Below are 12,449 nucleotides of genomic sequence, written 5' to 3' on the forward strand. Positions count from 1 at the left end.
TACAAAAATCTAAGTTCTTTAAATTTTCAAATTAAATTCATCACGGAAAAAATCTTGGGTGACGTGCAATCCCAATCGTCGGAAAGTGGGGGAACTATAGTTTGGATGTGCTACGTTCTCAATTCGGGAAATCTACGTTCCCATGTTGGTGGCGCTGAACACCCAAGATTTGAGACTCAAAACCTTGGGACTGCAATAGCCGCATCTTGGGCGTTCAGCACGCCCAAGTTGGAAATGCAGCTCCTCCAAACTAAAGTCGTATCGCATTCGTACATTTTCGGTCTACTTGGAACGGCACGTCACCCAAGATTTTTTCCGTGATTCAAAATTGAAATTATATAAAATTTCAAATTAAAAACTTTTGAAGTTTATCTATTTGTGAAAATGGTAAACGCAACTCTTAAAATTCAATGAAATTGAAGGTTTTTTTATTAGAATTCGTGGTAATTTCATAGTTTATGAGTCAAACAAAAGAAACAAAAATTCAGAATTTTCTTATGAATTCTAGAAATTAAATTTTTTTCAGTACTTTTAATAAAAATCCCTGACTTTTCCCGGATTTCTCTGATCAATTCTATTTTCCCTGACTTCCCTGACCTGTGGCAACTCTGTCAACGCTTTTATAAAACAAAAAGATATTTCTAAAATCAATTTATTGTATATTTTAGAAATTTTCTATTTCAAAAAAAGAAAATATTTCCAAATTGAATTTCCGAAATTTTGAAAAAAAGAAAACATAAAATTTCGAGAGAATTTTTTTTTCAACATTGGCACACGAACCTTGTTGACTAAGTTGAGCAACGGCAGTCGGTAGAGTCGTTGAAACAGCAACGGGAGTGACTCCAATACCGGGTACCTTAACTTCCTGACTCACTGGCTGTGTGACGTTTAATGTTTGCGAGACATCCGCCAATGGAACAGTAAGATCCTCATCGTCATCATCGGGATCTAATTTATGTTGTCGAAGAAAATGTAAATATTGCGGTGTAACCGGTCGTTTTCTCCATGTGTGAAAATCCATGACATTGCCGCCAGCGTGTAAAAAGAATAATTCAGCTGCATTATCCGTATATTTATCCCTCACTGAACGCATTCGTTTCATTTTGTGCTCCATTATACGTCGTCGATAACTTGTCGTGTCATCGATTGCAGTCGTTTTCTCCGTTGTATCGGATAATTTCAATTTTTTCCTAGCCGGCGACGATTGGCCCGTCATTTGTGTTGTTGGTGCAACGAACATACTGCCATGTGATGTGCGAACAAGTTTTGGCGATGTTGTTAATACAACTTTTGTTGATGTTTGACGGGAGGGTGATGATAGAGGCGAGCCGCTCGCACTCGCGAGTCCAACGACACGTGGGGACGTACTGCCGATATTGACAATTCGCGTGACGCCCAATTGTTGCAGATTTGCAGTTGTTGTCGCGCCACTCGGTAAGACCTGGAGAAGAAAATTAAAATTATAAGTTTTCAATTTTTTTTGCCTTTATTCGAATTTTTTACGCAGAGAGAGAAAGTTTAGAATCAGACAAATGCCTCGTTTCACAGCATTAACAGGAAAGAATTGAATGGATTTCATTTCCTTCAGTATTGGTAGAATTATCATCATTTTCTTCCTTATTTCTCATTTATTTTAAATTTAAAACTTCGTACATCCAGTGATATATTTTATAATAAATAATAATCTTCAGGAATTACAGGATAATTATTTTTATTTAAAAAATTCGAATTTTAATTTAATTAAATTCGAATAATAATCTTCAGGAATCATTTTTATTTAAAAAATTCGAATTTTTTAAGGGGACACCTAAGTCACCTAAAAACAATGCAAAAAGAGTCAACTTTCGGTACACTTTTCTCGAAAACTATTATTCCAATTGTGTTCGCCCTTTTTTTATTCGATTACAAATATAATCAAGTATATGAATAAGAAGTAATACGACGTTATCTTCAATAGAAACTTTTTTATGAATATTTATACCCAAAGCAAAATAAAAATCCCATTTTCTCTGATTCATTGACTCATATCTCCGTTTGTACAACTCAAAATGATGTTAAACTTCTTATTCGTATTCTTGGAACCTTACTGAACAAAGTAAAAAAAAGAAATTACAAATTGGTTTAGTAGATTCGGAGAAAAGTGTACCGAAAGTTAAAAAATTGGAAAAAAAACAATTTTGACAGGAGACACGAAAAAAGAAAAAATACTAAAAACTCATGGTATTCAGAATCATGTAATCAGATTTTTTCTACTCTTCAGAAAAGGTTTTAAAAAGTCTTGTTCTATTCCTAATTGAGTCTACTTTTAGAAAATCAAATTTAAAAAAATCAATTTTTTTGTCATTTTTCCACTTAGGTGTCCCCTTAAAAACTCAAATCCCTTGAAATTCACTAATTTACAAAGATTGCTACTGTAACTTATCAAAAATTATTTTCAAGATCTTAATTCAATTATTTATAATAATTTTTGAGAAAGTTCTTGAAAAAATCCAATTATTTATTTTAAAGAAAAAAAGGTTCATCTAATATAACTCTAAAATCCACTTGTTTTCAATTCAATTTCATAAAATTCAGATTTTAGAAATAATTTAATATTTACATAGAATTTCATTAAAATTTTTAAAAATAATTTAATTGTTTTGAAATATTTTATGGAAATATTCTGAAAATAATTAAATTCTTTTGAGAAATTCAATGTATTGAAAATAATTGAATTCTTATACAAAATTTTTAAAAACAATTGAATTCTTTTGATAAATTTTATTAAAATTATATGTATTGAAAATAATTGATATCCTGCGAAGAATTTTATTACATGTATGAAAATAATTGAATAATTGCACATTTTTGTCTAAAAATTTAATTAAAATTGTATTGAAAATAATTCAATTCTTATATAGGATTTTATTAAAAACAATTGAAAATTGTTGAATTGTTTTGAAAACTTTTATAAAGTTGAATTTTTTTAAAATTTAAATTATTGACCAAAATTAATAAATTATTGATATTGTTTATAAAAATATAAAGTCTAACTTTCATAAAATTAAATTTTTTTTTGCATTTTTAAAAAAAATTATTTGCAAAATAATTTGTACCTAATATTAATAATTTTCAGAAAATTCTTGGCTTATTCAATTATTTTTATAACTTTGGAAAAATTTTTTATGATTCAATTATTTTTTAAAATTTAGAGAAAATTCTTTTCTGATTCAATTATTTTTGATAATTTTAGACAAAATTATTTGCCAATTCAATTATTTATATTATGATAAATTAGAGAAAATTCTTTGCTGATTCAATTATTTGATGATTCAATTATTTATGATAAATTAGAGAAAATTCTTTGTCAATTAAATTATTTTTGATCATTTTAGAGAAAATTCTTTGCTGATTCAATTATTTTTGATAATTTAGAGAAAATTCTTTTCCGATTCAATTATTTTTAATAATTCTGACAAGATTCTTAAAGAATTCAATTATTAAAAAAGTTAATTTAAATAAAAATACATTTAAAATTGAATTATTTTCGGCAAAATATAAAATTCAGTTTTTTAAAAATCCACTCTTTGAATTTTATAAATTCTTTTCTGATAAAATTATTTTTAATAATTCTAAAAAAATTCTTCTAGAATTCGGTTATTAAAAGAAATTAATTCGAATAAAAATACGTCTTAAATTCGTTTAATTAATTAACTCACAGCAATGTAAAATTAATTTTTTTTTTTAAATCCACTCTTTGCAAGTTTTAAAAATGAAAAAAAATCAACTATTTAGATTTAAGTATTTCACAGACAGAATACAAAAAGAAAGAATTTTCGTAGTTTTTTTTTTTAACTTGATACTTTACAGTTCTGTAGATTAAATTTCCTGTATTTCCCCCCATTTCCCTGACCAGTGGCAATCCTGTTTTTTTAAATTAATATTTTTTATAATACAAATACTGAAACTTTTAATTATATTATTTAATTTTTAAAATAAATAAAATTAAACTCTCAGTGTGGTAACTAATATGATAGACATAAAACACTCAATTGAGTACAAAATTATAAATTAACGAGGCCATTAACAAAGTGTAATCTCAATTTATAAATTCTGCAAAATAAATTCTTAGTAGTCTTGAAATATTAATTTTTTATTCTGGAAAAAGAGAAGTTTAAATGGCGAGAATTGAATTTTTTAAAATAGAGATTTTACAGTAAAAAAAAAAAAACAAAATTACCTGTGTGAGGCCTGGAACTTGAGAGGCAAGGACAAATTGCTGTCCTCCACCTGTAGTAAGAACATTAAGGCCTTGAGCAGTCGTAAGAACTTGATGTATATTAACTGTTTGTTGGGATCCTCCATTGTTCCCTCCATTATTTGTTCCACCCCCGCTGAGGGGTGGCAAAGTAGTACCAGGTTGTTTATCACTCATTACACATGATTCTGCAAAATTAAAATCAATTTTAAAAAAAACCTCAAACTTACAATTTCATTAAATATATATTTAAATTCGTTAAATATTTAAATTAAATTTAATAAATCTTTTTTAGAATTCGATATTTTTGGAGGTAATCGGAATTTTAGTATAGAAACGAAAAAAATTATTTATTAAAACAAAAAAAAGTATTTAATTTACTCCAAGAAGTAGATTTAGAATTTTAAGGGTAAAACGATATCAAAAAATTTTAAATAACCAAAAAAGAAAATAAAAATAAAGTACACAATTGCTTTTTTAATTAAATTTATTCTTTTACAATCTGTACAGTTTATAGAAAAATTCATATTTCAATCGAGAGAAGAAAATAATTGATAAAAGTTTAAAAAATTCAGTAAATACCATTAAATTATAGAATTGTATGTAAAATTGAATGTAAAATACAAATATTCGATTCCGATGTAAAATTTACGATAAACTAATCAAGAAATCAATTTTTTTAAGACCGTGAAATTTCTCACCGGAATATTTTTAATTTAATAATTAAAACGAATTCGTAATTAAAATGATTTCAAAAAGTTATGAAACTAAATTTGAGGGCAAAATTAAAGGGGAAAAATACAATCTAAAAAATACTGAAGTAAAACAAATTTAAAATCTGTTAAAAGTTAATTTTTTTTTAAAAATTCCACTATTAAAAAATGCCAATAAAAAATATATTAATTTAAATGAAAAAAACCGCTTTTCGAACTGAAAAAGAACAATTTTTTCTATCAATCGTAAAAAAGCGCCGAAACTCAAATTCGACTAACGATCCGAGGCAATGGGTGAACTTTCGATTTTTTTTCTTCCAGAAGGAACTAATTCTCATAATTCGCGAGCGGAAATGATTTTTTTTTCCAACAACTCAATATAATTGCGTTATCGTAATTAGAAGAAAAAGCAATGTCATTTTTAAAATTACAGGAACAAATCGAATATAGCGTTTGCATCACTAAGCACTCTCGGGGCGTCTCGTTTTGTCGTCTGGTCGGAGGGGAAAAATCCATTTTTTTTTTCCTCCTGTTATCCAATTAAAACTGACCGGAAATCACTCACAAATTTTGAATAATCATCATTGACACTAATTAAAAATATTTTTAAAATGAAACATTAAGAATGATAATAACGAATTATTGATTAAAAAATTTTTCAACTAAAAAAAAAACCTCGCCTAGATACAAAGGAAATTTGACGACCGCCATATTGGCGTTGTCCCGACACGAAGACAACTTACCATTTCGGAATCACAAGATTCCGCCTCCTAGGTCGCCCATCCACGGGAATAACTATTTCACCCGTGATTAATAAGCGACAAATTAAAAATGGATACCTCACGTAATTTGTTGGGAATTCGATATATCTAATATTTTACCGAACATTTTTGCTTGACTCGCTCAAGGACGCAGAGACACTTCTAAACATGGCGACGGTTTCCGACAAATTTCGTCTCCTCAGCGAGGCCGAAAGAAACAACGTCGCTTTCGTTCAATTTACAAAAGCCACCGTCAGAGCGCGCACATCTCGAACGTAGCGATTTTCATTGGCTGAAAATGCAATGAAATTTGGCAACATTGTGCATTCTAACGATTCTCATTGGTTGAATGTTAAAGAGGCAAAAAAAAGGGTGGACTTCCGGTGGTTGGAGTCAAATCAGCAACTCTTTTTTGCAATTTCCTCTAAAAGGTCCGAAAAAAAAAATTTTTTCTCTTTGCACTATAGGAAAATCAAGAAGAGTATAAAAATTAATGTTTCGTGATTTTTTATTTAAGTTAAATTAACTTGAAAAGAAGCTGATAATTTCTAGTTGAAAAAATGCATTTACGTAACGTGAGTGAAACAAATGCACTTTCAATTTTTATTCATGTAAACGATGTAAACTAACCTCGATAAAAATAATTCTATTTACGAAAAAATAGAACTCTCTCTAATTATTTATTTTCAACAAGTAAATATTGAATATTGAATCTTTTTTCGAAATTAAAAAACCTTTTAAGCATTTCCGTTCCGCTAGGACTGGACGATTGACATAACCTCAAAAATCAATAGATTTCGACTTTCATTTCGAAAAACGAGAAATTTTAAAAATTATAATTTACAATAAATAATAAAAAGACTAGATTTTTTTGAAAATTATTTACTTTTTCAATAAAAGGTTTAAAAATACCTTCCGTTAGACTAAATAAAGCATTGACGATAATTACGAACACGTGCTTGCCTAGAACACCACTATTTATTTTGTTTGCTACAAAAATTACAAAATAAAAGAAAGTAAATGATAATTCAAGGTAAACTTTAATTTAATTTTTTGTATTTACAATATTAGTTAATTCAGTTCAATTTTTTGGTTTATTTTTGAAAAATGGCTGAGGACGCGACGCCACGTGCCAATTATTCCACTATTATTTTTATTTCAAAATCAACGAATTAATTATTTTATTATCAAAAAAAATTTACCTTATTTACTCCAAAAAAAAACCAGTTGATAAATATCGATGAGGACGTCTGCGTTTCCCAAGAGACTCATTGAATTAAAATAATCTACTGAGAAAGGACATTGACCGAGTGTAGAAAACTTTTAGCGAACGATCTCCCGAAGTTTTCTACCTTGTAAATATTTATCAAAAGCATTTTTCCAAGATATTTTAAAGAGAAAAGAAATTATTCTTGTATTATTAATCATGACTAGAGAAAAATATTTGTGACTATTTTTTTAATAATTGTATAAACACCGAATTTTTTTCACTATAAAAAGTTTTGTGGATTAACTATTTTAAAAATGCTTTTAACTTTATTAGAGAGTTGATAACTTTGTCGTGTTGACGTTGCAAGAAAAGTGGAGAAAAATCGAGGGGAATACAAGAATATATATACGATATAAAACAATTTCCGAGAACCGGATATTAGGTTTTTGGGTAGTTTTTTGGGAGTAAATGAAGTCAATTAAAAGCTTTAAATTGTATATAAATGTAGTTGACTGTTGATCAACGTAGTTAGAAATTTACATATCCGTTATTTAAATTTACATATAAAGTTTGTGACAATAATTGCTTTATTAAACGAGCCTCTTATTAAATTTAGAATATTTTACATTAAATTATATTTGTTTTTAAAAAAATAACTATTTGACAGTTTTTTGATTTATTTCGATGTAAATTTTTTTCTTTTTTTAAAATTTATACGATGGCGGAAATGAAGCAGACGACATTCAAGATTCAACGAGTTTGACAGTTTTTTAACAAATCCGATAAAAATGTCACGATTAAACAGTTCTACTCACGAAAATCTAACAGATTCTATTATTAAAAACTTGTTTAGTAAAGGAATTTTCACAGACTTTGACTTTATTAATAAGGATACGAAATTGTTGAGTAAAATCACCGGCTTTTCGTTTAAGGTACTTTTTGAGGTTATGTTTTCAAAATCGGATTTTGAAAATATAACCTCAAAAAAATACCATAATTCGAACTTATATAGTTTTATTTTTATGAAAATAAATAAATAAATTAAATAGAGAAAAATTAATGTTTCTAGAGAATTGTTGAAATTAAAAATGAATTCTCCGAGTTTCGTGGAGGTTGTACCACAATTGTAGGAGCCGATTATTACGAAAATGAAACAGTTTTCACGTCAGGAATATTGAAGTGAGTTTTTTGAAATAATTGTCGAGTTAAAATATTAATTTTTTTTTTTATTTAAGTTTAGACAAGTTGTTGGGTGGTGGATTTTATTCGAATCAAATTTACGAATTTTGCGGAGCCTCTTCAGCTGGTAAAACACAATTGTGCTTGTCGATTGCAACAAATATTGCATTGGAAAAAAATTATGTTGTTCATTATATTGATACGAAGGGAGATTATTCAGTTACTCGAGTCGTTCAGATTTTGAATGCAAAAAATTGCAGTGATGAGGTAATTTATTAATTCTTTGTCTGTCAAAATTTTTCTTATTTTTCAATTTCTTTTATTATTTCTCTTTTTTTTCTCTTGAAGGATATTGTACGTGTTTTAATGAATATTAAAGTAACAAAAATCACGAATTCGAAAGGAATATTTTCTATTTTGAATTATTTGGGAAATATAACAAAGGAGGAATTTAAAACAAAATTATTAATAATTGATTCATTGTCTACATTTTGTCTTACGTCGACTGCAAAAACTGAGACAATGTATTCTTTAATTCATTTAAAAAATATGATTCGATTTATTACGAATGAATTTAATATTCCTGTGATAACGACAAATTTAGTGACACAATGGACAGAGGAAAATCCATTGAAAAATGGTGTAAATGTCACGATTTTTAAACCAACATTGGGAAAATTTTGGTACACAGTTCCAAATACAAGAATTTTATTGAAATATTTAAAAGACGAGGAGAGGGAAATTTCAATTTGGCAAAGTGTAGATTTCAAAATTGGCACTTTTTGTAATTTAAATATAACTTCCACTGGTTTTTCTTAGTATAAATTTTGTTTTTGCTAATTTTTCTAATTTTTTAATTATTTATAATATTGTAATAATTTCTAGGAAAATTTGATTTTTTCTCAATTTATTCTATTTGTTAATTACGTCAATTGTCAATTTTATTATAAAATTTATGTATAATACCGAATAAAGTATTTAATATTTTTGTATTTAATTTTGAGGTTATGTCAATGCGCAGATCCAAATATTGCAAAACTTAACTCTAAAAAAACAAAATAAATAAAAAAGTAAAATTAAAGATTAAAAAAAAATCAATGTTGTTAATGAAAAGAATATAAAAGCGGTTAAAAAAATAAATTAAAATAAATAAAATCATGTTTTGCTTGTCAATTTATTCATTACAATATTTTACTAATAATATTTATTACCAATAAATTATTAATTTTATTCATTTTATTATATTAATATTAACACTTTTTTCGACACTTTCTAATTTTGAGGTTATGTCAATACACATCCAAGTGTCAAAAAAACTAAAAATATCTCTCAAAAAAAGAAAAGGAATTTTTGGTCAAATAGTTTTTTTTACTATTGTTATAGAAAATTAGTTATAAAAATATAATTATTATTTAAATTTTGGCAGAAAAATGAGCGGGACTTCCGGTGTTGTTATATATGTTAAATTGTTGCGACGTTGCCATTTTAGTTCTTTTTCACCTTTTAGTTGTGTTGGTTGCCGGGTTCAAGCTTTTTACGTATACATGAAAGACCTTTAAAAGTAATAATGAGATAGTGTAAGTAAAGTTGGAAAATGCTTATATATATACATATATGAAAATTGTTAACACCAACGCAATTTTAAATACGTATATGTTTTATGTATATACAATTACATAGATTTTATACGTATATTTCTATATGTGTTGGTGATTATTAGTCATTATTAGATTTTAGTTCAACTAGATATTATTAAATTATATAAATATATATTATTATATTTGTTAAAATAAAAGAAATGGCTTCCTTGGTAGCAGATTATGGATCCTCTTCTGGTTCTGATAATGAATCTGATATTAATTCCGAGAATGGTGATAGCATGTAAGTTAAATCTCGATATTTTTATAATTAAAAAACCGAAGCAACTTTTGGGTATGCGATATTCTGAATTCTAACCTAGAAATTCTTTTGATGTCAATATTTTTTTCAACTATTTTCTCACGTAAAATTTCGAATAATTGATGTCATTTTATATTATATAAATAAATTGCTGTTTATTGAAGTGTGTTCGTAATAATTTTCAGTTTCCGATGATCGGGTCTGAATTTGACTCTTTTATCGATTTTTTCTTTTTTGAAAATAAAATTTAATAATTAAGGAGATTTTTAATTAATTTCATTAATTTTTTGCATTTTGCATATTTAAAAATTTTGACTAACATAACCTTAAAAGGATAGAAAAAAAATTTCTGCTTTTTGTAATTATTTGTATTATTTAATTGAAATTGCAGTAAAGAGTAAATAATGTAAAAAGTAAATAAGCGAAAAGCGCGAAAGGAAAAGAATTAAAAATGACATAAAATATGTTAACTGTTCTTTGTAATCTGATATTGCCTAACTCTCAGTTCGAAGGAAAAGGAAGAGGATTCCGACAGTGATAATGACGACGAGGGCTATGAGAATAAATTGCAAAATGAAAAACTTCCATTACCGACACCTGATTTTAATGGCACAACCACCATGAAGACTTCCGTATTCTCGAATCCATTTGTCGAGGCTGAAAAAGCAAAGAGTGCAATTCTTGAGAAACACGTGAAAATGACACCAACATTAGACGATACAAAAATGATAAATGGCAGAAAAATATGTTGGAATTATCGTAAGGGTCGTTGTCGTTTCGGTCATAATTGTACATTTGCCCACGATTCCGATTTACATCGAACTGCATCTGAATTGGAGGCAATGCGTGCACCGCAAGAGACAATTCTTTGTCAAACATCGTACAATGGCCAAATTAGCATGATCGACGAGGATGAAATTGATCAAGAAAATAAGCAAACATTCAAAAAAAAGAAACGTCCCGGATTGAGTCAAACACTCGTGCCTGGGAAGAAGGTTCTTAAAATGTATAAAGCACAACAGGCAAAGACAATTGGTAGATAAATTAACCTTTTGTTCAAAAAAAAAGAAAGAAAAGAAAAGCAAAGTTAAAACAAATTAATTCCAAATTACAATTGATCACATAATTAATTAAATTAGACAATTTTTCTAATATTCTCTATAATTTGAGAATGGAATTGAATTTCGATTTGCTAATTATGAAAGAATGAAATTTTATTATATTGATTTTTATGTAGATTATTTAGAAGGGAATCTATCAATTGTCTCCAATAGAAGAGAACTCCGTGTTTATAGCTTCCAAATCTAGATTAGCGAAATGTTCTTTTTAATTAACATTCCTGCTGATTCTAGTTTAACAAATTTTAGTAGAACAATCATTAACGTAGTCTCAATTTACTGTTAATATCCTAATTAGAGCCCTGTGCTTCCACCGGACACACTGTCAATGTCAGAATTAATTAATAGTTTCAATTTTGCGCTCTTACGAAAAGAAAATTATTAGACTATAGAAATTTTCCCACTTAGAATAAAAAAAATAATTTTGTTTAGATATTTTTTTGCACCAAGAGTGAAATTGTATATTTTAAAAATCAAATTCAATTTTTTTCCATAGAATTAAATTTTCAGAAATTACATAAACTTTTAAATTCTAAATTAAGTTCCCTCTGTAAAAAAAGGGAATATTTTTTAATTATTTGAAGAAAAATTTTTTGACTCAAATTCAAAGGGAAAATTGTTCTACAAAAAAAGATCTGAGTCTATAATTGTTCTTTATTTTTTATTTTTAATAAATGAATTTAATATTAAATGAAATATTTGTAAAAAAAAACAAATCTATATTCAACAAAATATTCATGGTAGAAATTTTTTATTCAATTAAATATTAATCGTAGCATTTGTAATATTTAATAAAATATTAATCGTAGAGATTTTAATATTAAATGTTAAATTTGGAAATTTAATATTAGGAAAGATATTAAATTTGAAAATTTAATATTCCAAAAAATGTTGAATATAAAAATTTAATATTACAGAAAATATTAAATGTTTAAACTTTAATAATAAAAAGAAAACTTTTGAAGATATAAATTTAATAAAATTAATTTTACTGAAAATATTGAATATGAAAATTTAATATTAAACAGAATTTATTAAACATAAAAACTTTTAGTTCAACTGAAATTTGTTATTATTAAATACGAAAATATTTAAATTAAAAGAAAATTTAAAAAAAAAAAATTCGGAAATAAATTAAAATGACTAAAATTTGTAACAATTTAAGATATTCTACAGTATTCCAATCTACTAAAATTCTAATTGATGAATGAATATTTAAAGAGATTTTTGATAATAAATATAAATTTATTTAACGTTTTTTTTTTAATCAGAATTAGTGAAGTAAAGGCAAATATTTAAAAAAAACGAAGAATGATTGTAATTACATCAGGA

At 26.4% G+C, this 12,449-nt stretch overlaps 3 protein-coding genes across 5 annotated transcripts in view; 2 read left to right on the plus strand and 1 right to left on the minus strand.

The window, feature by feature from the left end:
* Positions 1-7,289, minus strand: part of LOC122505545 (helicase domino) — a 39,963-nt gene extending 32,674 nt beyond the window's left edge. The window contains exons 1-3 of one of the 3 annotated variants that reach the window (XM_043617246.1): positions 5,694-5,923; positions 4,220-4,425; positions 781-1,441 (exon numbers count right to left, since the gene is read on the minus strand). In XM_043617246.1, coding sequence (XP_043473181.1) covers positions 781-1,441; positions 4,220-4,414 — 856 coding nt within the window. In that variant the 5' untranslated portion in view covers positions 4,415-4,425; positions 5,694-5,923. Of the gene's footprint in view, positions 1-780; positions 1,442-4,219; positions 4,426-5,693; positions 5,924-6,913 lie in introns of those variants that run through there. The other 2 variants (XM_043617245.1, XM_043617244.1) reach the window with 2 other exon arrangements.
* Positions 7,290-7,644: 355 nt separating this feature from the next.
* On the plus strand, positions 7,645-9,015 carry LOC122505548 (DNA repair protein RAD51 homolog 4-like). The gene is made up of 4 exons (XM_043617247.1): positions 7,645-7,853; positions 7,991-8,100; positions 8,157-8,367; positions 8,449-9,015. Exons 1-4 carry the CDS (start codon positions 7,710-7,712, stop codon positions 8,917-8,919), a joined length of 936 nt encoding a protein of 311 aa, XP_043473182.1. The 5' UTR covers positions 7,645-7,709; the 3' UTR covers positions 8,920-9,015.
* A 743-nt stretch (positions 9,016-9,758) lies between these two features.
* On the plus strand, positions 9,759-11,527 carry LOC122505549. The gene is made up of 2 exons (XM_043617248.1): positions 9,759-9,981; positions 10,505-11,527. Exons 1-2 carry the CDS (start codon positions 9,899-9,901, stop codon positions 11,040-11,042), a joined length of 621 nt encoding a protein of 206 aa, XP_043473183.1. The 5' UTR covers positions 9,759-9,898; the 3' UTR covers positions 11,043-11,527.
* The last annotated feature ends 922 nt before the right edge of the window (positions 11,528-12,449 follow it).

The sequence above is a fragment of the Leptopilina heterotoma genome, unplaced genomic scaffold, assembly GCF_015476425.1.
Source record: "Leptopilina heterotoma isolate Lh14 unplaced genomic scaffold, ASM1547642v1 Lhet_36, whole genome shotgun sequence".
In the NCBI taxonomy this organism is placed as follows: Eukaryota; Metazoa; Arthropoda; class Insecta; order Hymenoptera; family Figitidae; genus Leptopilina; species Leptopilina heterotoma.

Excerpts from the sequence above, each read along its gene's own strand:
- LOC122505548 (XM_043617247.1), top strand. The coding sequence starts at position 7,710 with ATGTCACGATTAAACAGTTCTACTCACGAAAATCTAACAGATTCTATT. Across the intron at positions 7,854-7,990 it reads TCACCGGCTTTTCGTTTAAG|AGAATTGTTGAAATTAAAAA; the intron begins GTACTTTTTGAG and ends TAATGTTTCTAG. Across the intron at positions 8,101-8,156 it reads TTCACGTCAGGAATATTGAA|TTTAGACAAGTTGTTGGGTG; the intron begins GTGAGTTTTTTG and ends TTTTTATTTAAG.
- LOC122505549 (XM_043617248.1), top strand. The coding sequence starts at position 9,899 with ATGGCTTCCTTGGTAGCAGATTATGGATCCTCTTCTGGTTCTGATAAT. Across the intron at positions 9,982-10,504 it reads TCCGAGAATGGTGATAGCAT|TTCGAAGGAAAAGGAAGAGG; the intron begins GTAAGTTAAATC and ends CCTAACTCTCAG.